Source organism: Procambarus clarkii, chromosome 38 (genome assembly GCF_040958095.1).
Source record: "Procambarus clarkii isolate CNS0578487 chromosome 38, FALCON_Pclarkii_2.0, whole genome shotgun sequence".
Classification (NCBI taxonomy): domain Eukaryota; kingdom Metazoa; phylum Arthropoda; class Malacostraca; order Decapoda; family Cambaridae; genus Procambarus; species Procambarus clarkii.
Genome location: NC_091187.1, coordinates 6,462,600 through 6,489,849, shown reverse-complemented (window position 1 = coordinate 6,489,849; position 27,250 = coordinate 6,462,600). Strand labels below are relative to the sequence as shown.

General features: G+C 40.9%; 2 protein-coding genes across 2 annotated transcripts in view; one reads left to right on the top strand and one right to left on the bottom strand.

The window, feature by feature from the left end:
• Nucleotides 1–4,927: 4,927 nt before the first annotated feature.
• Nucleotides 4,928–27,250, top strand: part of LOC138349669 (tripartite motif-containing protein 59-like) — a 38,808-nt gene continuing 16,485 nt past the window's right edge. Inside the window, exon 1 of the mRNA XM_069337673.1 lies at nucleotides 4,928–5,158. The gene's annotated coding sequence lies outside the window, so the exon portion shown is untranslated. The remainder of the gene's footprint in view (nucleotides 5,159–27,250) is intronic.
• On the bottom strand, nucleotides 25,154–25,492 carry LOC138372150 (tigger transposable element-derived protein 7-like). Its single transcript, XM_069337463.1, has one exon. The coding sequence runs from the start codon at nucleotides 25,490–25,492 to the stop codon at nucleotides 25,154–25,156; it is 339 nt and encodes a 112-aa protein (XP_069193564.1).

The following is a 27,250-nucleotide window of genomic DNA, read 5'->3' as shown; positions in this document are numbered from 1 at the left end:
GTAGAGTGGGAGAGGTTATATCATTGATGGCTTCATATTGGTGTCTGTTACTAAGATAGGATCGGATATAGTTTAGGGCAAGGCCACGGATTCCATAATGGTGGAATTTAAGTAAGAGGTAGTTATGGTTAACAGTATCAAAGGCCTTTCTCAGGCCGATGAAGAGTTCAATTGGAAACTCACTTTTGTCAAGGGCTGAGAAGATTAAGTCAAGCAGACTAACAATAGCATCATTGGTACTCTTTTGGGAGCGGAAGCCAAACTGACAGGGACTTAGTATATTGAATTTTACAAGATTGGAGTAGAGCTGTTTGTAAAGAAAAAAAAAATATTTTTGATAATATAGGTAGATTCGATATGGGTCTGTAATTATTTATGTCTGCCGTGTTACCTCCTTTATGAACTGGCGTTACTCTTGCTTTTTTAAGGATATCAGGGAAGGTATGACACTCTAGGGATTTGTTGAACAGCAGTGCTATGGATGGTGCAAGGGCATGGGAGGCACGCCTGTGTACCATCGATGGTATTTCACTAATGTTCCCAGCTTTGGTTTTTAGCGAGTGAATGATGGACACAACATCTGTAGGGCTGACCGGAGAGAGGAGAAGAGAGTTTGGATAGCTGCGTGAAAGATATGTGGTAACATATGTCTGAGTCTCTGGGATTTTTCGGGCAAGGTGAGCACCAAACGATGAAAAGAAGCTATTAAATTCAGTTGCTGTTTCAAGATCTGTGGCAGGTGTATAACCATCCTTGGAGATTTTTATCTTATTATGTAAATGTTGTTTAGCTCCTAGGATGGCAGAGATGGCTCTCCATGTGCTTTTTATGTTGCCTTTTGCTTCTTTGAATCTATTCTCGTAATAGGAACGCTTTGCTCTTATTATACTGGTAAGCACTGATGAGTACCTCTTAACTACTTCTTTTCCAACTAGGCCAATCCTAAGTTTTTTTTTTCATATTCATGTTTCTTGTCGATTGCTTTAAGTATGCCATTAGTGAGCCAGGGATTATTTAACCTTTTTGCCAGTTACTTGCTTGGTGAGGAGAGGACAATAAGTATTGTAAAGGCTTTAAATTTTGAAAAGAGGCAAGTTAACGAATTATTATCCTGTGTATTGATAAATTTAGATTCCCAGTTTACATTGTGGAGGGCATTTGTGAGATTGCCTATTGCCGCTTCACATTGTAACCTAAAGGTAATTTTCTTGTTACCTGGTGGTGTTATGGCCATGTTCGCTACAAGGAAGGTAGGATAGTGGTCAGTTGTTCTGTCAGTGATTATACTTGATGTAAGAGGAGCTGTTATGTTGGTCCATCAATGATCCAGGGTAGTCGCAGATGTTTGAGTGACTCGGGTGGGCCTGGTGATTGCGGGGATGAGCATACAGGAATTCATGCTGTTGAGGAAATAGTCTACTTGAGGGTTATTTTGTAGCCATAGGTCAATATTGAAATCACCTCTGAGAACTATGTGATTTTTGTTGAGATTATTGTTTATGATAAGGTTCCTCAAGTTGTTATTGTATTTGTGTCTAGCTTCAGACACAAGCATGTTACAGTTATGTCTTAAAGAGTTGAGAGCAATTAAGGATGATAAAGAGTCACTTACAATTAATGTATCAAGTTTGGATACTTGTACGCATTTCAGTGCAAGGAGCAAGGCAAATAGTTCAGTCTGAAGGGTAGAGGCCCAGTTGTTTATACGGACTCCCCACTCAAAATATAAGTCATATCCTATTGCCAGGACAACTGCACTTCCAGCTGCACCCGTTGGGCGCTGTAGGAAACCTTCAGTGTATATGATTTGAGAGAGAGAATGCTCTGTGGACAGAGCATCAATATGGCTTAAGACGTTGAGCTTTGCCTCAAAACAAAGCTGGGACTGATCTCTAATTTGCTCCTTTGATGGAAAGGGAGGGATTAAAATTGAAAAGGGTGTAATTTCCTACAGTGCAGGAAAGTGCTATTGTTGTCTCTCTTGGTACAAATTATAAATCTGATACTTTCTGAGTTCAGTTCCAATTTTATTTATCTATTTGAAACAATGTTTACATTCAATAAAGAAATTCTGGAGGGCTTCTGTGCAACGGTTAGGATGTGCTAGCCTAAGCATTTTTATACCAATTTGACAGTTATTTTCAGTAACACGATAAACAACGCTCGGAATATTAAGTTCCTTTCTCATATTAAGTATCTTTGTGGTACGAGGGCACCCAAGGATTATCCTCAAGGCTTCGTTCTGCAATTTTTCAAGCCCTCCAAGCTTTCTTTCAGGATGCCTTAAAGTTAGTTTAGTTCATTTATTATGCACCCCATACCCATCTTGTGGGCGGTAGTGGAAAGGGTTGCAGAGGCACATAATGGGCTCAGGGACTGAACCCCACAATTCATTTAGCTAAGCAAGTTACAATCTTGATGAGCTAGTTACAAAATTCAGTATAAGTCGTCACATCAACAATGGGTTCGAGATCGATCACAAGTACAGTTTCTAAATTAAGCAACTGACATATGTGGAGAGCTAGTATCACAATTGATATGTTTGTCCTGCACACCGCTCCCCATCCAGTGGGCAGCGGTGGATAGGTTACAATCACTTAGTTACTACTTACAGTTAGCAAACTGGGGATATTTGGCTAAAATTTCTGGTACCAGATCATTTTGAATGAAATATTGACACATCGTTGGTACATTGGTTATCGAATTGTCTCTGAATTCACTATCACATAGTGACGGAGGGGTGTGCAAATAATTTTGTTGACAGTTAACATTTGGTCAGGTCTACATCGGCAGATAATGAGAATTCCCAGAAATACTTGTAACCGAGTCTAAGCCGAGCAGTAGTAACATCTAGAAGTCTGCTGATTTTATTGGATGAACCATAGATGTGTGGCTCCTTTTGCATAATAGTATTGAACGAAAGTTAATCTCCCCAAACACTTTCGCGTTTTGGGCAAGTTACCCCTCCCCTCTCTCCATTTTTTTTTGGACATTCCCTGGTAGTAAGCGGAAATACTGAAAAGTGTATACTCTTTTCAACTTTGTCACCTTAATTCTCGTCCTATGTCTTTCATTTTGGTATCAATGCGTTCGCAATAGAATTCCCAACAGAACTATGTGCATATAATGTCAAAGAGAGCAGCGCGCTCCACCCGCCGACAAGATGAATGTAGGCCAAGGGTACCAGAAAAAGAAAGCTGAGCCACCCTCAGGCAACTCTCATTACATTAGAGAGCGTGATAATACTGAAAAGTGTATACCCTTTTCAACTTTGTTACCTCAATTCTCATCCTAGGTTTTTCAATTTGGCATCAATGTGTTCGCAATAGAATTCTCTACAGGACTAAAGGAATATAAACTCCAAAAGCCCGGCTTACCATCCGCAACAAACAGAGTAAGCGAGAGTGTGTTACCAGGGAGCGCACAAGAGCGATAAAATGTATACACTCTTTCATTTTGGTCACCCCAATTGTCATCCTAGGTCTTTCATTTTGGTATCAATGTGTTAGCAATAGAATTATCTACAGGTTTAAATGCATATAAACTCCAAAAGCAAGGTGTACCATCCGCACAAAACAGAGAAAGTGAGAGAAAGTAACCCGGGAGCACTCTAGTGCATATGTAATGTGAACACTCTTTTCACTTTGGTTACCTCAATTCTCGTCATATGTCTTTCATTTTGGTATCAATGTGTTCGCAATTGTATCTGCTGGCATTTACCCTTTGCTTGGATCTGAAGGGTTTTAGGCTCACCACGATGCAATCTGATAGTACCACACGTGTATATACCTATCTTCAAGCAGCAATTCACTCATTCAAACCGACTTATAATAGTTATCCATATATAAATGGTAATCTTTGTTCTACCTGTTAACCTGTCATATGAAGAAAGATTGTCAAAGCTTATATTACATTCTCTAGAAAAGCAAAGAATTAGGAGTGACATATGGTAGAGGTGCACAATGGGATGAATGGACATAACAAAGGGGACATTAATGGGGTATTAAAAGTAGCAACACAAGACAGAACTCGAAACAAAGTGTAAAAATTGGAAAAATTTAGATTTAGGAAAGAACTGCATGAGTAAATACACTGGGTTTGTACCTTAAGGTTCATGTATGCAATATTACAGAGTTCCAGTTAACTCCCATGCATGCAATTAATTTATGTTATGTTTATGTTTTTTATGTTAAAATGTTTTTGTTGATTTGTTTGTATATTTTCATAAGTAAAGCATGCTTACCGTCTTATTCCAAGTTTTATGATAACTTTACAATGTTTAAAACATAAAGTTCAATATATATTCTGGTTTTCATACAGGAATTATACGTTAATATAACATCATAATAACGTAATGATGTCGTGTAAATAACGTTATACTGACGTCATATAAATGTTATATTTATGTTATAAGAACGTAAATTGGATAGCTTTACAGAAAGTAAACAAAAAAAACTAAATGTTGACTGAAAATTATTTATTCTTAAATATAAAGCATGAAAACATTATAATACCATAGCATTCACTATTATTTTTAAATTTTTACATAAATCTTAAAAAACTGTGTCTCAAGAATATATGTTTTTAGTTATATCCTTTGGTTTTAAGAATGTCAGATATACGTATTTATGTCAAAAGTTACAGTATTACCTTTGTGGCACCATTTAAAAACGTCCACAAACGTTCTGTGTTTGCTGGGTAAGGACCTGCCCGAAACGCTGCGCGTGCTAGTGGCTTTACAAGACTGTAATTACCATATTTGTATCCTCACATTCCTTATGTACATTCTTGTATATGCATAAATAAATAAAATAAAAAATAACAAAAATTAAACGTCGGCAAAGATCAGTAACCAAAGAAAATGGGAAGAGCGACGTGGCGGGTAAGCGAGCGAGCGAGTGACGTCATCACAACAAAGGTTGCTATAGATGTCTCCACGACTCGTGAAGTTCGCCTGTCTTAAAGACCTGTGTCCACAATACCCGCCAAATTGTCCCTCCCACAGTACTCTCAGGACACTTATGGCAGTGTAAGTGTGTGGTGAGGCCACACCACTGAAGACATTGAGGATATACCACGAGGGAGAGACAAAACTGTTGAAGGAAGGAGTCACTGGCTCCGCCTGACCACCTTGTTCCTCGCACTCTTATCATCCTCCGTAAGTACTTGAGTGCATTACCTGCTTGATGGGGTTCTGAGAGTTCTTCTACCTCCCAAGCCCGGCCCGAGGAAAGGCTCGACTTGTGAGAGTTTGGTCCACCAGGCTGTTGCTTGGAGCGGCCCGCAGGCCCACATACCCACCACAGCCTGGCTGATCCGGAACTTCTCTTAGAAAACAGTCCAGTTTTCTCTTGAAGATGTCCACGGTTGTTCCGGCAATATTTCTTATAGTCACTGGGAGAACGTTGAACAACCGTGGACCTTTGATGTTTATACAGCGAAGAGTTAGGGGTGACATGATAGAGGTTTACAAGTGGATGAATGGACACAACAAAGGGGATATTAATAGGGTATTAAAAGTATCAGCACATGACAGAACACGAAACAATGGGTATAAATTGGATAAATTTAGATTTAGGAAAGACTTGGGTAAATACTGGTTCGGTAACAGGGTTATTGATTGTTGATTTGTGGAACCAATTGCCGCGTAATGTGGTGGAGGTGGGGTCCCACGATTGTTTCAAGCGCGGGTTGGACATGTATATGAGCGGGATTGGGTGGTTATAAATAGGAGCTCCTTCGTATGGGCCAATAGGCCGTCTGCAGTTGCCTTTGCTCTTATGTTCTTATGTTCTCTGATTGTGCCTATGGCACCTCTGCTCTTCACTGGTTCAATCCTGCATTTTCTTCCATATCATTCACTCCAGTACGTTGTTATTTTACTGTGTAGATTTGGGACCTGGCCCTCCAGTATTTTCCATGTGTATATTATTTGGTATCTCTCTCTCGTCTCCTTTCTAGAGTACATTCGGAGAGCTTTGAGACGATCCCAATAATTTAGGTGTTTTATCTCAACGATGCGTGCCGTATATGTTCTCTGTATTCCCTCTATTTCAGCAATCTCTCCTGCTCTGAAGGGGGGAAGTGAGTACTGAGCTTTCTGCTCCACCATTGTCTGCTCCAACATTGTCTTACACCCCCAACATACAATTGTTAATAATAAAAATAATAAAAATTTATTTAGGAAAAGTATATACATAGTTGCAGAGTTACAGTACAAACATTCTGTTTGATTTAAAGATAGAGGTAGTACATACAATACCTAAAGCCACTAGTACGCATAGCGTTTCGGGCAAGGTGAGGTGGGGAAAAAAAACACTTAGACTAAAACTTAATAGTAATTGAGCTTAAAGTATAATTGCATTGAAAGAAAAAATAAAAATAATAAAAGATGAAAAAAAGGGGGGAAACATGGTACAAAATTGCCAATATACAAGTTGGTCAACAAACAGCATTTTTTTTTCTTCAACAAAAATGTTGGGGTATGGAAATAGGACTATGGAATTGTTGGAGGTGTAGATGTAGGCCAGTAGAATTGTTGGGGTAAATTATATGCCAATAGCATTGTTGGGCTGTGGACATTGGCCTATCGAATAATGATAACTTTTATAATAATAATAATAATGAGAAATTCCACTGGGACTGTGTGGTGTTGCAAACCCATAACCAAGGCATTGCCAGCCGCATACTCTACTACTGTACCACCACTGACTTAATTACAATCGGATTTCTACTGATATCACAGGAAGTCTGTGATATCCTGATATCACAGTCCTGAAGCCAGTCCAAGTTTTATGTAAGACCCCAAGCACTCAGGTGAAGGATAAAGTACTGTAGTTCAACACTGTATGCACAACTTCAGATACACAGAAAATCACACTAAGGTGATATACATCAATGAACAATCCACTGAGGCTGTGAGGTGATGCAAACATTGCAGGTTTGCATCATCTCACAGCCCGAGGGAATTTTCTCATTGATGTATATCACTTTAGTGTGATTTTCTGTGTAAATAATAATAATAATATTATTATTTATTCAAAAGATTGTGTGTACAAAGAACATAAGAATATTGTTCAATTGAAGGGACAGGAGTTACGCATACTAATGAAGCCACTATTAGGCAAAGCGTTTTGGGTAAAATTAATAATAATATAGAAATTTTTTAATTAAAGTTGTGACGGGATAAAACACTTAATACTGTTAGAGAAGTAAGCTAACAAAATGAGAATGTTCAAGGAAAATAAAAAATTAATACAAAGAAGGTGATACTTAAGGATGACAAGCATAGACTATTACATTATGGAGTCAATAGTTCTAGCAACAGTACAGTAGTTTATTTACATTAATTATAGAATGGAAATACAAAGTGTAATTTAGAAAAGCAAGTGAACTATTCCTCATAACATTTTCTTGGAACATATCAGAACATAGAGTAACATACTATAATTTAAGGTTAATTTGGCCAACAGTTTCAAATAACCAAGATCATAAAGGACACGAGTAAACACTTTATCAAAGAAATGCATGAAATTAGATGACATTAAATGTAGACAGTAAATGTAGAAATTAAATGTGTGTCCTCACTTGAATGAACTATATGGGGCATAGCCGATTCATTCCAGTGTGGAATTCATTCCATCCGTTCGGCCCCCAGCAACTCCCTTCCCCCCCAAAAAAAATAAATAAAAAATACAATCACATTAATGCATATGCCAGTCCACATTTGCCTTATGAAAAATTTAAATAATAAAGAATTTGTATTGCAATGAAATACATTGATATGGCATGCTACAGTCTTGTACTTACCCTACCAGTTGAGTTTTGTAGTGCAAACTTTGTTAGCCTTAATATCCTGAGAGTGCCACACACATGAATATAAATTGTTTAAAGAACAGTAACTTTTCTAACAAATGTACATTATACACTACAGTCTGTACATAAAGTACAGACCTAGAATCACACTACTGCAGTACACTTATATCATATAAACTACACTTTGTACATTTAATGTCATTAGAACTGTGCTGTACAGCTCAATTGGTACTCCCAGGTAAGTTATGGCTAGTGCTGGGTGCTGGTCTAGTGGCCTGGGCATCCTCAGAAGGTGATTCCTTGCTAGTGCTGGGTGCTGGTCTAGTGGCCTGGGCATCCTCAGAAGGTGATTCCTTGCTAGTGCTGGGTGCTGGTCCAGTTGCCTGGGCATCCTTAGAAGGCGAGTTCTTGCTAGCGCTGGGTGCTGGTCCAGTTGCCTGGGCATCCTCGGAAGGTGAGTCTTTGCTATTGCTGGGTGCTGGTCCAGTTGCCTGGGCATCCTCGGAAGGTGAGTCTTTGCTATTGCTGGGTGCTGGTCCAGTTGCCTGGGCATCCTCGGAAGGTGAGTCCTTGCTAGTGCTGGGTGCTGGTCCAGTTGCCTGGGCATCCTCGGAAGGTGAGTCCTTGCTAGTGCTGGGTGCTGGTCCTGTAGGCCTACTGTGAAATCGTACCAAAAACTTTGGAATCTTAGATTGTTTCTTTGTCGTGTGCTTCATTATAATATCTTTCATGTCCTTTAGGTGCCGGTAATAATCTCTCAGCTCTTCATTATCAGTTACAATAACCAAATCAAGCAGATCATTAACCTTTTGCAATGATGCAGCATATGGAATAGGTAACACACTATCATCTTCCTCTTCCACATCCTCATCATTATTACCAGTAACAGACTAGATAATCTCATCATCAGTTAATTCACTATAACCTGGATCATCAGCATCATTATCTAACCACTCATACACATCAGAAAGTTGCAAATCTTCCTCACATGCATCTCTGAATGTCTCAAAAATCGCATTATCAAAGCCCTCAAAATCATAGTAATCTTCATCTTCATTCTAACCAGGTACCGGACTCAGAATTTTATTCCATGCATTCTTTAATGTGGTGACCTTTAACTCGCTCCATTCTATGGCCTAGTTGTAAATTGCATCTTTAATTGAATATTTCTTGAAGTTTTCTAATGTTCTACTAGCCTTTGTATGAACAAATCCACAAGGGCTGTGACGAGGATTCGAACTTGCGCCCGAGAGCATACTTTGTATCCTTATTAGTCACTGTGTTGCTAGGGCTCCAAATATGGATACCCCCTGTGTGCAGGAAATAAATTCTTGGCAAAATTTTTTTTATCTTCTAATGTTAAAATAAAGTCTCTGATCATGGGAAACTAAAAAATAAATATTGTATGTAATTACCTAAGTGTAGTTACAGGATGAGAGCTACGCTCGTGGTGTCCCGTCTTCCCAGCACTTTTTGTCATATAACGCTTTGAAATTTACTGACGGTCTTGGCCTCCACCACCTTCTCCCCTAACTTGTTCCAACCGTCTACCACTCTGTTTGCAAAAGTGAATTTTCTTATATTTCTTCAGCATCTGTGTTTAGCTAGTTTATATCTATGACCTCTTGTTCTTAAAGTTCCAGGTATCAGGAAATCTTCCCTATTGATTTTATCAATTCCTGTTACTATTTTGTATGTAGTGATCATATCACCTCTTTTTCTTCTGTCTTCTAGTTTTGGCATATTTAATGCCTCTAACCTCTCCTCGTAGCTCTTGCCCTTCAGTTCTGGGAGCCACTTAGTAGCATGTCTTTGCACCTTTTCCAGTTTGTTGATGTGCTCCTTAAGATATGGGCACCACACAACTGCTGCATATTCTAGCTTTGGCCTAACAAAAGTCGTGAACAATTTCTTTAGTATATCGCCATCCATGTATTTAAAAGCAATTCTGAAGTTAGAAAGCGTGGCATAGGCCCCTCGCACAATATTCTTTATGTGATCCTCAGGTGATAGTTTTCTATCTAGAACCACCCCTAGATCTCTTTCTTTATCAGAATTCTTTAAAGATTTCTCACATAATATATAGGTTGTGTGGGGTCTATGTTCTCCTATTCCACATTCCATAACATGGCATATATTAACATTAAATTCCATTTGCCAAGTGGCGCTCCATGTACTTATTTTGTCCAGGTCTTCTTGAAGGGCATGACAATCATCTAAGTTTCTTATCCTTCCTATTATCTTAGCATCATCAGCAAACATGTTCATATAATTCTGTATACCAACTGGTAGATCATTTATGTAGACAATAAACATCACTGGTGCAAGAACTGAACCCTGTGGTACTCCACTTGTGACATTTCTCCAGTCCGATACATTGCCTCTGATCATAGCCCTCATTTTTCTATCAGTCAGAAAATTTTTCATCCATGTTAGAAGCGTACCTGTCACTCCTCCAATATTTTCCAGTTTCCAGAACAACCTGTTATGTGGAACTCTGTCGAAAGCCTTTTTTAGGTCCAGATAGATGCAGTCAACCCAACCATCTCTTTCCTGTAATATCTCTGTTGCTCGATTATAGAAACTGAGTAAATTTGATACACAGGATCTTCCAGATCGAAAACCATACTGTCTATCTGATATTATATCATTTCTCTCCAGGTGTTCTACCCATTTAGATTTAATTATTTTTTCCAATATTTTGACTAATACACTTGTCAATGATACCGGTCTATAATTAAGGGGGTCTTCCCTGCTTCCACTTTTGTAGATTGGAACTATGTTAGCCTTTTTCCACACATCAGCTACAACTCCTGTAAACAGGGATGCCTGAAAAATCAGTTGAAGAGGAATGCTGAGCTCAGGTGCACATTCTCTCAGAACCCATGGTGAAACTCCATCTGGACCAACTGCTTTGTACTTATTTAGCTCCTTGAGCATTTTTTCCACTTCGTCTCTAGACACCTCTATGTGCTCTATGTTGTTCTCTGGAATTCTTATTGTATCTGGTTCCCTGAAGATTTCATTTTGTACAAACACACTTTGGAACTTTTCGTTTAATGTTTCACACATTTCCTTTTCATTTTCCGTGAATCTATTTCCCATTTTCAACCTCTGAATATTATCCTTTACCTGTAATTTGTTGTTTATGAATTTATAGAATAGACCTGGTTCTGTTTTACATTTGTCTGCAATCCCTTTTTCAAAATTTCTTTCTGCCTCTCTCCTCACTGCCGTGTAGTTGTTTCTCGCATCTTTGTATCGCTGGTATGTTTGGGGGTTCGGCCTCTTCCTGTATTGATTCCATTTTTGTGTCTTTTGGTCTCTGGCCCTCTCACACTTTCTGTTGAACCAATCCTGTTTCCTAGTTCTGGTTCTCTGTTTTGGTATAAATTTTTTTGTGCCTTTATCATATATTTCACAAAACCTGACATACATCTCATTCACTTCCTTGCCTAGCAACAAGTCTGTCCAATTATACTCACTAAATACTTTTCTAATGTTGCCATAATGTCCTCTCCTAAAGTCAGGGTTTTCATTTGCTTCGACCGTCATATTTTCTTCCAGATTATAACGCATTGCATACTTTATTCCCAAAAAGACATGGTCACTTTTACCCAAGGGAGGAAGGTACTGAATGTTAAATATTTCTTCCTCCTTCCTGGTTAATATCAAATCTAGCATGGAGGGAACGTCTCCTTCCCTCATCCTCGTAGCTTGTTTAACTGACATACTTTAGCCGTGATGGAGCTGGGAAGTTGAGCAAATTTTGGGCACTGGGCGTTGGAGCGCTCAGGGTTCATCGCTATGCTCAAAATTATGGGGCTTATATATGATATATATATATATATATATATATATATATATATATATATATATATATATATATATATATATATATATTTATATTTATTTATTTATTTATTTATTTATTTATTTATATACAAGAAGGTACATTGGGTTTGTGAGAATACATAGCATGGTATTTACAATCTTGTAAAGCCGCTAATACACACAGCGTTTCGGGCAGGTCCTTAATCTAACAGATAATTTTAAGTAGGTAAATCCTAGCAGAATTAATAAAATGATAACAGATACATTGCAAGAAAAAAATGAGATGAGAGAGATTAGTAGGTGTATTAAAGCACATTGGTATCTTAAAGCTCTGATTGATTGCATTGACAGCTTGATTGGTAATTTAAACAAAGATTAATAGGCACGATACAGCAAATTGATAGCACATATAAGAAGACAGCAATGATCACAATGGTAAAGTTGTTTGGATTGGGTACATCAAGATTGGGAGATTGGGTAGCACTAGATACAGTGCAATTTTAAAGCAACAAGCTAGAAAACTATGAAGATGAAATTAGGTACTTTTTAGTTTTGTTTTTGAATGACGCCAAAGTTGGACAGCTTTTCAATTCATTAAGGAGTGAGTTCCATAGACTAGGTCCCTTTATTTGTATAGAGTGTTTACTCTGATTAAGTTTGACTGGGGATATCACAGAGATATTTATTTCTGGTGTGGTGATAATGGGTCCTGTTACATCTGTCCAGGGAGAGTTTCAGTGCAGGATTTGCATTTAAGAACAGGGTTTTGTAAATGTAGTTGACACAAGAGAATGTGTGGAGTGAGATTATATTTAGCATGTTTAGGGAGTTAAACAAGGGGGCTGAGTGTTGTCTGAAAGCAGAATTGGTTATTATTCTGATAGCAGATTTTTGCTGGGTAATGATGGACTTGAGGTGGTTTGAAGTGGTTGAACCCCATGCACAGATACCATAATTAAGATAGGGATAGATAAGTGCATAATATAGTGAGATGAGAGCAGAGTTAGGTACATAATATCTGATTTTGGAGAGTATACCAACTGTTTTAGAGACTTTCTTAGTTATGTGTTGTATGTGGGTGCTGAAGTTGAGTCTCTTGTCTAGGAATAGGCCATGAAACTTTCCTTCATTTTTATTACTAATGTTAACATTGTCTATCTGAAGCTGAATTGCATTTGTTGATTTGCTACCAAATAAGATGTAGTAGGTCTTTTCTATGTTAAGTGATAGTTTGTTGATTGACATCCATAAGTGGACTTTTTTTAGTTCATTATTAACAACATTATTTAGTGTATGTAGGTTGGGGTTAGAATAGATGAGGGTAGTATCATCAGCAAACAATATAGGTTTCAGAATGTTAGAGACATTAGGCAGATCATTGATGTATATAAGAAATAGGAGAGGTCCCAAGATGCTGCCCTGTGGCACTCCAATGGTTATTGGTAAAGTGGGAGAGGTTATATTATTGATGGCTACACATTGGTGTCTATCACTATGATAGGATTGGATATAGTCCAGGGCATGGCCTCGGATTCCATTGTAACACTGTTAAGGTGTTTTGTTTTGTTGTATTTAATATATATATATATATATATATATATATATATATATATATATATATATATATATATATATATATATATATATTTTAACATGAATAGGAAAACCAGGGATATACTGAACATCTTGTTTCAGATTCTTTACTTTAAAATGCATAACGTTTCGAATACTTCTCATATTCATCATCAGATCTAAAAGAAAAAACAGAAATCACAATCAAATAACTAGTAAACAAAGAACTCATACTGAATATAATTGCCTATCAAAGAAAGGAAAATGCTTAAAAAACAAAACCCTTAAGCGCACTTAAAGTGATCAATACAAATAAAACTTATTAACTGTCACATATATAAAATCTAATTTAAAAATCCATTAGACTACAAGACGAAATTTATAACTACTAAAACAAACCATTCTATTAAACTTACGTGAAGTGATCAGAAGTGAAACTTGATACCTAACACATAGATACTAAACACTATAACAAATATTCATATAATGACTACAAATCTACAAAAAATGTATATAAAATACAGAATAAACGACAATTATAAAGTACTAACCAAAATCTTATAAAAACTCAAATATTAAATAAAATTAAATACCAAAAAATGTATTATATATCCTAAATAAAAGATTATAATAATGTATAATGTCAAGACTTGAAATAAGTAAGAAAGGGTAAAGGCATGATAAACTAAACAAAATTATAATAAAATTAAACTACCAGAATGAACTATAAATCAATTCATTCTGGTAGTTTATTTTTATTATAATTTTGTTTAGTTTATCATGCCTTTGCCCTTTCTTACTTATTTCAAGTCTTGACATTGTACATTATTATAATCTTTTATTTAGGGTATATAATACATTTTTTGGTATTTAATTTTATTTAATATTTGAGTTTTTATAAGATTTTGGTTAGTACTTTATAATTGTCGTTTATTCTGTATTTTATATACATTTTTTGTAGATTTGTAGTCATTATATGAATATTTGTTATAGTGTTTAGTATCTATGTGTTAGGTATCAAGTTTCACTTCTGATCACTTCACGTAAGTTTAATAGAATGGTTTGTTTTAGTAGTTATAAATTTCGTCTTGTAGTCTAATGGATTTTTAAATTAGATTTTATATATGTGACAGTTAATAAGTTTTATTTGTATTGATCACTTTAAGTGCGCTTAAGGGTTTTGTTTTTTAAGCATTTTCCTTTCTTTGATAGGCAATTATATTCAGTATGAGTTCTTTGTTTACTAGTTATTTGATTGTGATTTCTGTTTTTTCTTTTAGATCTGATGATGAATATGAGAAGTATTCGAAACGTTATGCATTTTAAAGTAAAGAATCTGAAACAAGATGTTCAGTATATCCCTGGTTTTCCTATTCATCTTAAAATTAAGATTCCCGAAGGGAACATCGATCATAAATATATATATATATATATATATATATATATATATATATATATATATATATATATATATATATATATATATATATATATGTATACATTATATATATATATATATATATATATATATATATATATATATATATATATATATATATATAATTTATATATATATATATTATATATATATATATATATATATATATATATATATATATATAATTTATATATATATATACATCTATATATATATATATATATATATATATATATATATATATATATATATATATATATATATATATATATATATATATGTCGTACCTAGTAGCCAGAACGCACTTCTCAGCACACTATGCAAGGCCCAATTTGCCTAATAAGCCAAGTTTTCATGAATTAATGGTTTTTCGTCTACCTAACCTACCTAACCTAACCTAACCTAACCTAACGTTTTCGGCTACCTAACCTAACCTAACCTATAAAGATAGGTTAGGTAGGGTTGGTTAGGTTCGGTCATATATCTACGTTAATTTTAACTCCAATAAAAAAAAATTGACCTCATACATAATGAAATGGGTAGCTTTATCATGTCATAAGAAAAAAATTAGAGGAAATATATTAATTCAGGAAAACTTGGCTTATTAGGCAAATCGGGCCTTGCATAGTAGGCTGAGAAGTGCGTTCTGGCTATTAGGTACGACATATATATATATATATGTCGGTTCCGTCCTTCTAGAGGTTTTCGGCTTATCGCATCCAACCTGGTGTGGTGCGAGCGGCCTTTGCAGCTTACCTCCTGCGTGACCCGGATTATGCCTCGGAAATGGATCCGTCCACGTTCAGGTTTGGGACTTCGTTCCCTTTCTGGCTCCGTTACGAGGTTCCGGAGTCGTCCTGGCTAGCAGACTGCCCCTTGTTTGGTCTGCATGCCTGGCATTCCTTCTGTCGTTCCCGCACGCTGGAGTGGTGGGAAGCTTCCACGGTGCTTCAGGTTTTCCTGGGGGGCGAACTTGAGTACCTGAATGAGTGCTTGTTTGCCCCTGCCCTTCCCCGCGATGTGGGCGTTATTCAGCTCCATGTGCAGGTTCCCTCCCTTTCGGCGGCGCTCGTTGAGGAGGACTTGCGCGCCCGGGGCCTTTTGGCTTCGGCCTTGCAGTTCTTTTCCCTCCTGGAGCTGTCTTCGGATTGGCTCGTGGAGGATGTGTGGACGCTTGGGTCCGTCCCGGGGTCCGGCATCTTGTTCTCGGCTGCGCATTTGTCGGCTGCGCGTTCGTCGGCTGCCTTGTTGAAGCTGTTCACGCCGATTTTGCAAGATGCGGTTTCCCTGTTTTATGCTTCCCGTCTCGCGTGTCGGCAGGCAGTGCTGGGTTCCTCCGTGGAATGTGCTTGGGCTCTGGCTCTTAGGCGTTCTTCACCTTTTTGTTCTCTTCTGTTTGAGGAGTCGGCCGTGGCGCAGTTTATTCAGGCTGCGTCGGCGGCTTGTCGTCCGATGTCGGACTTGTTGGTTTTCCGGGGGTCCCGGGGTGGGTCTTCCCGGAAAGGTCGTGCCAGGGCTCGGGGTTCCTCTCGTCGTGGTAGGCCTCTGGTGTAAGGTTCGGGGTTGGCTCCTCCTGCGGACCCTCCCTCGTCTGGTCGGCGCGGTGTTCGCGCTGTGCGGGGTTCTGGGTCTCGTAAGGGTCGCTGGCCCTTTCGCGGTTTGCCCCCTTGACGGGGCGATGGGGGGGCGGCTTGCACTGTTCGCCCGCGCCTGGTCCCACGATTCGTGGGCCTTTCGGGTCGTGTCTCGTGGCCTGCGGTGGCGTTGGGTGGCCCCTCCCCCTTTGGGGGGTCGGGGCTGGCAGGGCAGGTTTCTTCCCCTGCGCTCTGTCGAGTCGTCTTGGAGTGGGTACACTTGGGCGTCGTCGAAACGACGTCGTCCCTCAGATGGGTTTCCCGTCTGTTTCCGGTTCCGAAACGGGACTGCGCGGACCTGCGGTTCATTCTGGACTTGTCCCGTCTGAACCCCTGGGTTCATTGCCCCTCCTTTCGGATGACTACGCTGTCTCAGATTCGGCTCCTCTTGGAGCCGGGAGCTTGGATGGTGTCCCTGGACTTCCGGGACGCTTATTGGTATGTCCCGATTCATTCGCGGTTCAGGGACTGGCTCGGTTTTGTTGTGGGGCGTCTGAGTTACCGCTTTCGTTGTCTCCCGTTCAGGTTGAACTTGGCACCTCGCGTGTTCACGCGCCTTACACGGGTTGTGGTGGCTCTTTTGCGTCTCCTAGGTGTTCGGGTGTTGGCCTACCTCGACGACTGGCTGGTTTGGGCTCCCAGCCAGTCAACTTGCTTGCTAGCCAGGGATTTGGTTCTTTCCCAGCTCGCCGAGTTCGGGTTCTTGGTGAACTGGAGGAAGTCCCATCTGGTTCCCTCTCAGGTTTGGACTTGGCTGGGTCTCGTTTGGGACTCTCGAACCGCCTCCTTGTCTCTCCCTCCGGAGTCTCTCCTGCGGCTGCAGTCCCGCCTTCGTCTGTTTCTGGAGGGCCCTTGGGTCACCCGGCGGTTGCTCGAGGGGCTGTGCGGGAGCCTGAACTTCGCGATGGTGGTCTACCCGCCGGGTCGGGTTTGGCTTCGACGACTGTTCTGGTTCCTTCGGGGTTCCCCCTTCCGCCTCTCTCGCGATTGCAGAGTTCGACCCCCGGGGGCCTTGCGTAGGTTGCTGCGTCACCGGCTTCCTCTTCGGGTTTTTCGGGGTTCAGTGCCTTGGCGCCTACCCGAGCCCTCGCTCGATGTGTACACGGATGCGTCGTCTCTCGGTTGGGGTTTTGTGACCATTGCTCACCAGGCTGGCCAGGGGCGTTGGGATCCGTCCTTCCGTCGAGCTCACAGCACGGTGCGGGAGTTCGCGGCAGTGTGGTTTGCTCTGTGGAGGATTCGGGTGGCCCGCGGATCGACGATTCGGCTCCATTCGGACTGCTCTTCGGTGGTTCATTGCCTGAACCGCGGGGTTCGATGCAGTCCTTGTCTCTTTGGGGTTGGTCGCTTCGGGTGACTCGTCTGCTGAGTTCTCGGGGTTTGGCTCTCCTGGCGGTTCACGTACGGGCGCGTCCAACGTCTTGGCCAACGCCCTGTCTCGCTTCGTTCCCCTCTCCACGGAGTGGACGGTCGATGACGAGTCCTTCCGTTGGGTTTGCCAGACGTTCGGGCGCCCCGAAGTGGACCTCTTCGCGTCGGCGTGGTCGTGGCGTCTTCCCGTTTATGCGGCGCCCTTCCCCGATCGCGAGGCCGTCGGGGTCGATGCCTTTCGGCTAGACTGGTCGAGGTGGGGGTTCCTGTACCTCTTTCCCCCAGTTCGGCTGTTGCTCCAGGTCCTGACTCGCTTAGAGACTTACCAGGGGAGAGTTGTCCTTCTGGCCCCTTGGTGGCCGGCCCAGCCTTGGTTTCAGGCGCTGGTTGCTCGGTGTCCGAACCCGAGGGTTTTCCCGCGGCTCCGCCTCTTTCAGCAGATCGGGCCGGTACGTCACATGGCTGGTTCGATCTTCTCCTTGAGTCTTCGCGTATGGTTTTTTAGACTCAAGTCTATCATCATCTCTATGGTGATCAGGTGGCCTCCTTGTTGGTGTCCCACCTGAGGGCTTCTTCTCGGCGGCAGTATGAAGTTTCCTGGTGGTCCTTCCGTTTCTTTTTGCGTCTTCGTCGTGTTAGTTCCTTGTCTGTTTGGGTGGTCTTGTCCTTCCTCTCGTGGTTGTTTCAGGACCGTCATCTTATGCCTAACACTGTCGCTTCGTATTGTGCGGCGCTGGCGGAGCCGCTTCAGCTTGCTTTCGGTATCGATGTTACGTCTGCGCCGTTTCGCAAGCTGTCTCGTGCATTGTTTCACCTCCGGCCTGCTCATGCGTCGCCTGAGCCGTCCTGGTCTTTGGACAGAGTGCTCGCTTTCCTTTCGTCTCCTCGTTTCGTTGTGGCCCCTTCGGTCCAGGATTGTTTTTCCAAGGCACTTTTCTTGTTGGCTTTGGCCTCTGGGGGTCGGGTAGGGGAGCTTCATGCTCTCCTCCGGCGCAGGGGTTTCTGCTCTTTTGGTCGTGGTGATTGTTTTGTTCGTTTGCAGCCGTCTCCTTCTTTTCTGGCGAAGAATGAGACTGCTGCGTTCCGGAGGGGTCCATGGGTGGTTGATGCTTGGTTGGTCAGACCGGGGGTGCATCATGTTTTGTGTCCGGTTGCTGCACTTCGCCGTTATTTGCGCGCCACAGCTTCTGTGTCCGGGGACGCGCTGTGGGTTGATCCGGTTTCCCTTCTTCCCTGTTCGCGGGTTCGGGTCTCTCAGGTCGTCCGCAGGGTTATTAAGTCCAGCCAGCCTGCGGTCTATCCCCATGCCCATGACGTTCGTAAGTTCGCGGCTCTTGCTGCCGTCTTTGGGAATATGTCTTGGTCTGATATTCGGGCGCAGGAATTTTGGCGGTCGAAGAGGGTCCTGGCTGCTCGTTACCTTGTGAATGTCCCTGGGCCTCGTCGGGCCTGTGTTGCTTTGGGTCGGCGGTTGCAGCCAGTTGTCTCGGCTTCGAGTTGAGGAGTGAGCGACGACCGCCTCCCGGGTAAGTCCCTCTTTTTTCTGTCTTTGGGTAGTTAGCTCCGGCGAGCCGACGGGGCTCCCCCCAGAAAAACAGCGTTGAATGTAATGAAACGCCATTTTCTGGGTGAGTCCCGGAGGCTCCCCGGCATCCCTCCCTCCCTCCGGTCGGCGGTTTTTCGCTTTTTTGACATCCAGCCTCAAGAACTGAGGTGTGGGTAGCCAGCGTGGGGGGTCTGGGGCTCCCCCTTCCCCCTTCCGGGAAGGGGGGAGCTGCGCAGACAGCGGCGCGGCAGTGTGTGACGTCACACTAGTTTGCTTGTTATCGGTTGGGGAGTTCTATCCACTAGTTCGGTTTTTGGTAGCAATTTTAACCAGAATAGGGGTTTGTTTTGAGGCTCCGGGAAGCCTCCGGGACTCACCCAGAAAATGGCGTTTCATTACATTCAACGCTGGTTTTTTAAGGATATCAGGGAAGATATGACACTCTAGGGATTTGTTGAACAGCAGAGCTATGGGTGGCGCAAGGCCATGGGAGGCGCTCTTGTATACAGTGGATGGGATTTCACTGATGTTCCCAGCTTTGTTTTTTAGTGAGTGTATGACGGACACAACATCTGTCGGGCTGACTGGTGAAAGGAGAAGAGAGTTTGGATAGCTGCCTGAGAGATATGTATTGATATGTGTCTGAGTCTGTGGGATTTTACTGACAAGGTTAGCACCAACCGATGAAAAGAAGCTATTAAATTCATTTGCCATTTTTAAATCAGTTGACACTGTGTAGCTACCCTTAGAGAGTATTATCTGGTTATGGGAGTGTTGTTTAGTTCCCAGGATATTAGAGATGGTATTCCATGTGCTTTTCATGTTGCCTTTTGCTTCTTTGAATCTATTCTCATAATATGAAAGTTTAGCTTTTCTTATGATACTGGTAAGCACTGATGAGTACCTTTTAGCTACTTCCTTTGTAACTAGGCTAATCCTAGATTTCTTTTCATATTCAAGTTTTTTGTTGATTGATTTGAGTATGCCACTTGTGAGCCACGGATTGTTTATTCTTTTGTCAGTTACTTGTTTGATAAGGAGGGGACAGTGAGTATTGAAGAAGCTTAGAGTTTTGGAGAGAAAGAGGTTAGTTAATGAGTTTATATCCTGTGTATTCTTGAATTCAGAGTCCCAGTTAATATTGTGAAGTGCATTTGAGAGATTGCCTAAAGCTGATTCACTGTGTAGCCTGAATGAGAGTTTGCTTCTGGTGGTGTTATGTCCATGTTTGCTATGAGGAAGGTACGATAGTGGTCAGTTGTTCAATCATCGATTATACAAGATGTAAGTTGTATATTATATTCTACGATCAAACAGTGTTTTTGCTGTTATTACACTATATACACACATTGTATATAACCATCTACATGTGTGTTCACCATAACAAACCATAAGTTGGTATGGTGAGCCCAAAAAACAAGATTGAGCTGCCACACCCAGCCAGCCCTCCCTCACTTCTCCAACACCTTACTCGCCAACATTCCTCCTCCTACCATACTATTATTGTTTTTATTACACTATTTACACACATTATGTATAAATATCAACATGTTTTATTCACCATAACCATACAACTAAACTCGTATTATGTCCAAACAGCACAGTGGCCACCATACACTGCATGACAAGTCACACAGCAGAAGACAACGCTACGAGTACGACGCCACCTCCCTCACCAAAATGGTTCCTCCCAATATACTCCTGTTGCTGTTATTACACTATATACACACACATTATATATATGTATCTACATTTGTGTTAACCATAGTGAACCACTAAGCTAGTATGGTGAGCAAAACAAGAGTGGCTGCCACACACTGACGCTACCTCGATTCCCTCCCTCCCTCACCAAAATTCCACCTCCCACAATATTATGCACAGCACTAATTATCACCACAATCCTGCTATTATCGTCCTATCATGGCTAAATAATACCAGTTACATATATATTTTGACATTATTTGGCAATGCTGTGGTCACAAGCTGAACAGCAGTGCTGTGAGCTCATGTTGCATGCGCCAGCCTTGGTTGTTCACTCAGTACTGAGGCTCTTACACCCGGGAATGTTGCCCACGATTTTTTTGTAAATGACGTCTGTTTACAAGAGCCCTGAGGAGGCTGATGTGACCCCCACGTAGCTGCGGGAGTTTTGAATCATATACTATACCTATAAGATCCCTGAGGTGTGTTACGCACCACCCGTCGAGCGCCTACAAGCGCGTTGCACAGTGCAGTGGTTAAGTATCTCGTCTTCCTCAGAGAGCAGAACTTCCATAATGTCTAAATTCATAGCTCAGGCATTAGCCTCAGACATTAGCCGGAGCGCGGTGTCACAGGCACCGGAGCAGGGCACAGTGTCACAGGCACCGGAGCAGGGCACAGTGTCGGGGGCGCCGCAGCAGAGTGCGGTCCCCGGCAGAGGGATACAAACGAAACAAGGCCCCAAAATCTGTTGGTATTACAGATGGGCTACCTGTAAGCATGGGGAATCGGGAAGAATAAATGGAACATGTACACACGATCACCCTAGAAAGTGCAGAAACCTCCTCAATACAGGTAAATGTACCAAAAGCTGTGAATTCTTTCACCCAGAAATTTGCAAGAACTCTTTGGACAGGAAAGAGTGCTTCAATGCTGAATGCCCAGCTTTTCATATAAGAGGTACCAGGCGAATAAAACCAACAGACTACCACTATGAAAACAGCCACTACTCCATCAACCGGGATAATTTTTTAGCAAGAGGAGGAGGAGAAGAATGGCTAAAAATGACCAGACTCTACCACCAACTCGGTCAAATGCTAGAGAGGACGCAAACACAGTGGCCTCCTTACTAGAGCCTCAGATATTAACACCAATTAAAGCATCCAGCACTTCCACTAACACGATAACATCATTTATATTTGCCAACATCCAGGGTATAAAAACACGCAAATCCAACAAAGTTCATTTTATAGATGGTCTCCTTCATGAGGCAAATGCAGTGTTTGCAGCCCTAACGGAAACTCACACAAAGGACTACCTTGATGGTGAAATATGGATCTCAGAATACAATCTCTTCAGATGTGATAGGAAACACCGGCTTCAGGGTGGGGTCAGCCTCTACATCAAAGACACACTCATCTGTACTGAGCTGCTAAACACCTCAAATGATATGGTGGAAGTGCTGATAGTCAAAATAGAGATCCTAAATGTAGTTGTTGTCCTTGTATATAAGTCACCGGAGGCAAACCCTCAGCAGTTTAAAGACCAACTAATGAAAATAGAGCACTGCTTGGAAAACCTCACAAATCCAGCTCCGAACATCATCCTGCTTGGGGACTTCAACCTACGGCACCTGAAATGGAAGCACCTGGCTAATACAGTAATATCAGAAAGAATACCAGGAAGTAGCCTAAATGAGCAGGCACATACAAATGACCTGCTACGGATGTGCGATAGGTTTGCCTTAAACCAGCAAATAGTAGAACCAACTAGGAAGGAGAACACGCAGGACCTCATTTTCACTAATAATGATGAGTTGATCGGGAACATAATGATTACAAATACCTGTTACTCAGATCACAACTTAATTGAAGTTCTGACAACCATGGGGAATGGACCTTCAAAACCAGTCCAGATTCCCGGTGGAGGAGATTTCAGCAAATTCAACTTCAATAATAAACGGATAAACTGGGAGCAAATAAACCAGGACTTCACAGAAATAAACTGGGAAGAACAGCTAGGAAATGCAAACCTGAACCAGTGCCTGGAAAAAATAAGCTCAGTAGCACTAGAAATATGTTCAAACCGCATACCCCTAAGAAAAAAGAGAAAGAGATGCAGATTGGAATGGGAACGTCGTTCCCTATATAGGCGAAGAAAACGAATCGCAGAACAACTTGAGAGTCGCACCCTATCTCAAGAACGGCGAAGAAGGTTAGGTAGAGAAATAGAAACAATTGAACTCAAGCTACAAGAATCATACAAAACCCAGGAGAGGCAAAGAGAGCAAAAGGCCATCAGTGAAATAGAGAGAAATCCGAAATATTTTTTCTCCTATGCAAAATCAAGATCAAAAACCACATCTAGTATCGGGCCCCTGCGAAAGGGAGATGGAACTTTCACAGATGACAACAAAGAAATGAGCGAGTTACTGAGGAAGCAGTACGACTCTGTTTTCAGTGAGCCATTAAATGCACTAAAGATTGATAACCCAAATGAATTTTTCATGGATATGATACCAACATCAAATCATATATCAGACGTCGCCCTATCCCCACTAGATTTTGAAGAAGCCATAAACAGTATGCCTATGCACTCTGCACCAGGCCCGGATTCTTGGAACTCCATATTCATCAAGAACTGTAAAAAACCACTATCGCAGGCCCTTCACATTCTGTGGAGACAAAGCCTAGATACTGGCGTTATCCCTGACATACTAAAAACAGCAGAGATAGCACCACTCCATAAAGGAGGAAATAAGGCAGAGGCAAAAAATTACAGACCGATAGCACTAACATCGCACATCATAAAAATTTTTGAGAGAGTGCTAAGAAGTAAGATCACAAAATACATGGAATCACAGCATCTCCATAACCCCGGACAACATGGTTTCAGAACAGGGCACTCTTGCCTGTCGCAGTTGCTGGACCACTATGATATGGCATTAGATGCTATGGAAGACAAACAAAACGCTGATGTAATTTACACAGATTTCGCAAAAGCTTTTGATAAATGTGACCATGGTGTTATTGCACATAAAATGCGTTCAAAAGGAATTACCGGGAAAATAGGCAGATGGATCTACAATTTCCTGACTGACAGAACCCAATGTGTAATAGTCAACAAAATAAAATCCAGCCCATCAACCATGAAGAGCTCAGTCCCCCAGGGTACTGTGCTTGCTCCAGTACTTTTTCTCATCCTCATATCGGACATAGACCAGAACACAACCTATAGCACTGTATCATCCTTTGCAGATGACACTAGGATTTTCATGAGAGTTGGCAACATAGAGGACACGGCAAACCTCCAATCAGATGTAGATCAGGTCTTTCTATGGGCTACAGAAAATAATATGGTATTCAACGAGGATAAGTTTCAGCTCATGCGCTACGGAAAAATTGAAAATATAAAAACAGAAACCACGTACAAAACGCAGGCAAATCATAACATAGAACGAAAAGGCAATGTAAAGGACCTGGGTGTACTCATGTCGGAAGACCTTACCTTTAAAGAACACAATAAAGTAGCCGTCACAACTGCAAGAAAAATGACAGGTTGGATAACAAGAACTTTTCACACTAGAGATGCTATACCGATGATGATACTTTTCAAAACGCTTGTGCTCTCTAGAGTGGAGTACTGCTGCACAATGACAGCCCCTTTCAAAGCTGGAGAAATTGCTGACCTAGAGAGCGTGCAGAGATCCTTTACTGCTAGAATCCACTCAGTAAAACATCTAAATTACTGGGACCGACTAAAGAGCCTAAATCTGTACTCCCTTGAGCGCAGGCGGGAGAGATACATAATAATTTACACGTGGAAAATAATTGAGGGGCTGGTCCCAAACCTGCACACAGAAATAACACCACATGAGACCAGAAGACATGGCAGGATGTGCAGAATACCCCCGTTGAAAAGCAGAGGTGCAACAGGTACTCTGAGAGAGAACTCTATCAACATCAGAGGCCCGAGACTGTTCAACACGCTTCCACTACACATAAGGGGCATAACTGGCAAACCCCTCACAGTGTTCAAGAGAGAACTGGATAAGCACCTCCAAAGGATACCTGATCAACCAGGCTGTGACTCATACGTCAGGCTGCGAGCAGCCGCGTCTAACAGCCTGGTTGATCAGTCCAGCAACCAGGAGGCCTGGTCGACGACCGGGCCGCGGGGACACTAAGCCCCGGAAGCACCTCAAGGTAGCCAGACAAAGCCTTTTGAGAGCATAGATAACCCTTAATCCATGAGTTGTATTACAGATGTAGTGTTTGGTGGTAAAGCCATACATGTTATTTTGCCATCAGGCGATGTTAATTTAGCAATGGGGTGAGCTGGGGCATTATCTGTCAACAGCATTACCTTTACCTCAGCAGGATGAATTCTACACTCATTGATCTGCTGCTTTTTTACTAATGTATAAAAGTGATTCTGGAACCAATCCTCAAAAATAATCTGTGTGAACCAGCCATTTTTTGTGTTGTAGTAGATGACAGGTAGTCTGTTCATGCAGTTTCTCAATGCTCTGGGGGTTGGCAGATTTCCCAACAATTGCGTACTTTGTTCGGTGACTGCCATCTGCGTTAGAGCACAATAATGCTGAAATTCTTTCCTTCTTTACCTTGCAACTAGGAATACTCTTCTCGAGCCTAAAGGCCAAAGTGTTTCTTTGAAGGCAATTTCCAGTTAAAGCCTGTTTTATCTGCATTGTACACTTAAAACCAGCTTAGATTTTTAGATATAATGTGCTGAGAAAGTTTATGCTTATATGCATTAGCACTTCCAACATCTGCACTTAATGCCTCGCCACAAATTTTCTTGTTAATGATGTCATACCTCTCTTTAAATCGACATACCCATTCAATGCTAGCCTTGAAATTGTCTATGTTTAACTTTACAGCATGTCTTTCAGCTGCATTTCTAATAGAATCAACTGAAACAGCAATTCCTTTCGCACCAGCTGTGTAAACCATTTAAATACAGACGAGTCCAAATCCTATACTTAGCAGGCCTCAATTTTTCCTGTTGCCTATTGCATCAGTTTGAGCAAAGAATTTCTTAATATTATCCTTCTGCTTTTTTATATCACAAACAGTAACTTTACCGATGTTGAATTCTTGGGCGAGTCGAGTGACAGAGTATCCACGCTCTGCTTTCTCTGTCAAGTCAACTTTCTGATCAATTGACAAATATTTTCTCTTTTGTTTTATACCTTCAATACCATGAATGCTGCTCTGAAACATCTTGACATTAAATGAGTTCAAACAGTAAAAACTTTTAAATTTATCACAAAAATCCTTCGCGCGCGAGTCTGACGTTTTTACCCCAGGAAGAGGAGAAGCACATGGTGCCAGCCATCTCATCCAGGCCAAACGCGTTGACATGACCTGTGCTTATTTTATAGGCATATTCAAAATTTAATGTACATATTGACTGTTACAAGTTATTTTATTTAAAATATTATTATTGTTATATTGTTAGTTTGAAGTTTTATGCATTTTATACAGTACAGTTCTGTATTAACCCTTAAGCTGTGCATGGCATACATATACGACAGGACCTGATGGCAAAGTTCAATTTCTCAAATTTGCTCTAATGCTTTCCAGTTTTTTGTGCATACTAGCAAATCCTGCAACTTTGTCTAAATGATCATAAACGTAACTTGTAAAGTAAGAAAATAAAAAATAATTATAAAATTGAATATTGAATACTTCAGATTTTGAGATTAGCTGCAAAAATATAAACTATCACCAATTGTTCATTTGATGTTATTATGCTCTCAGAATAATATATGATCTTCATTTTTATAGATTTAGAATATATGTTTTCAGTTTAGTTTACTGTAAAAACAATTGTCAGTGTGGCATCTGAATTATGCCTGAAATTTAGAAAAAAAAATTGATATCTTCAAACGTTTAGGGTTTGTGAAAAATCCATTCTAATAGGATTGTATAACAGACAGCTGTGCACATTATTTGTAAAAATGATGAGAATAGGTGAGAAACTGGATTTATTGAAGCTGACTCAAAGTTGAAACTCTAGTTTTAGAGATAATTGAAGTTGAAGTTATCGACAATGAATAAGGTAGTTCTAATTCATTAATTTACTTATATGTTTTAATAAATATTGTTTGGCATTCGCACTCAAATATGTGAAAGTTGTAGGTCAGTATGTGTTGTAATGATGTCAAGAAAAAATAACCCCCCAAAAAACAAAATATTGGGGTAATTATAATGATTTAGGGGATAAAAATGTATACTTTATAAAAGTGATAAAGCTCTAATCTGGTCCCTAATCATCAAAACCGCCTAAAGAGACAAAGAAAATAGAATCTGA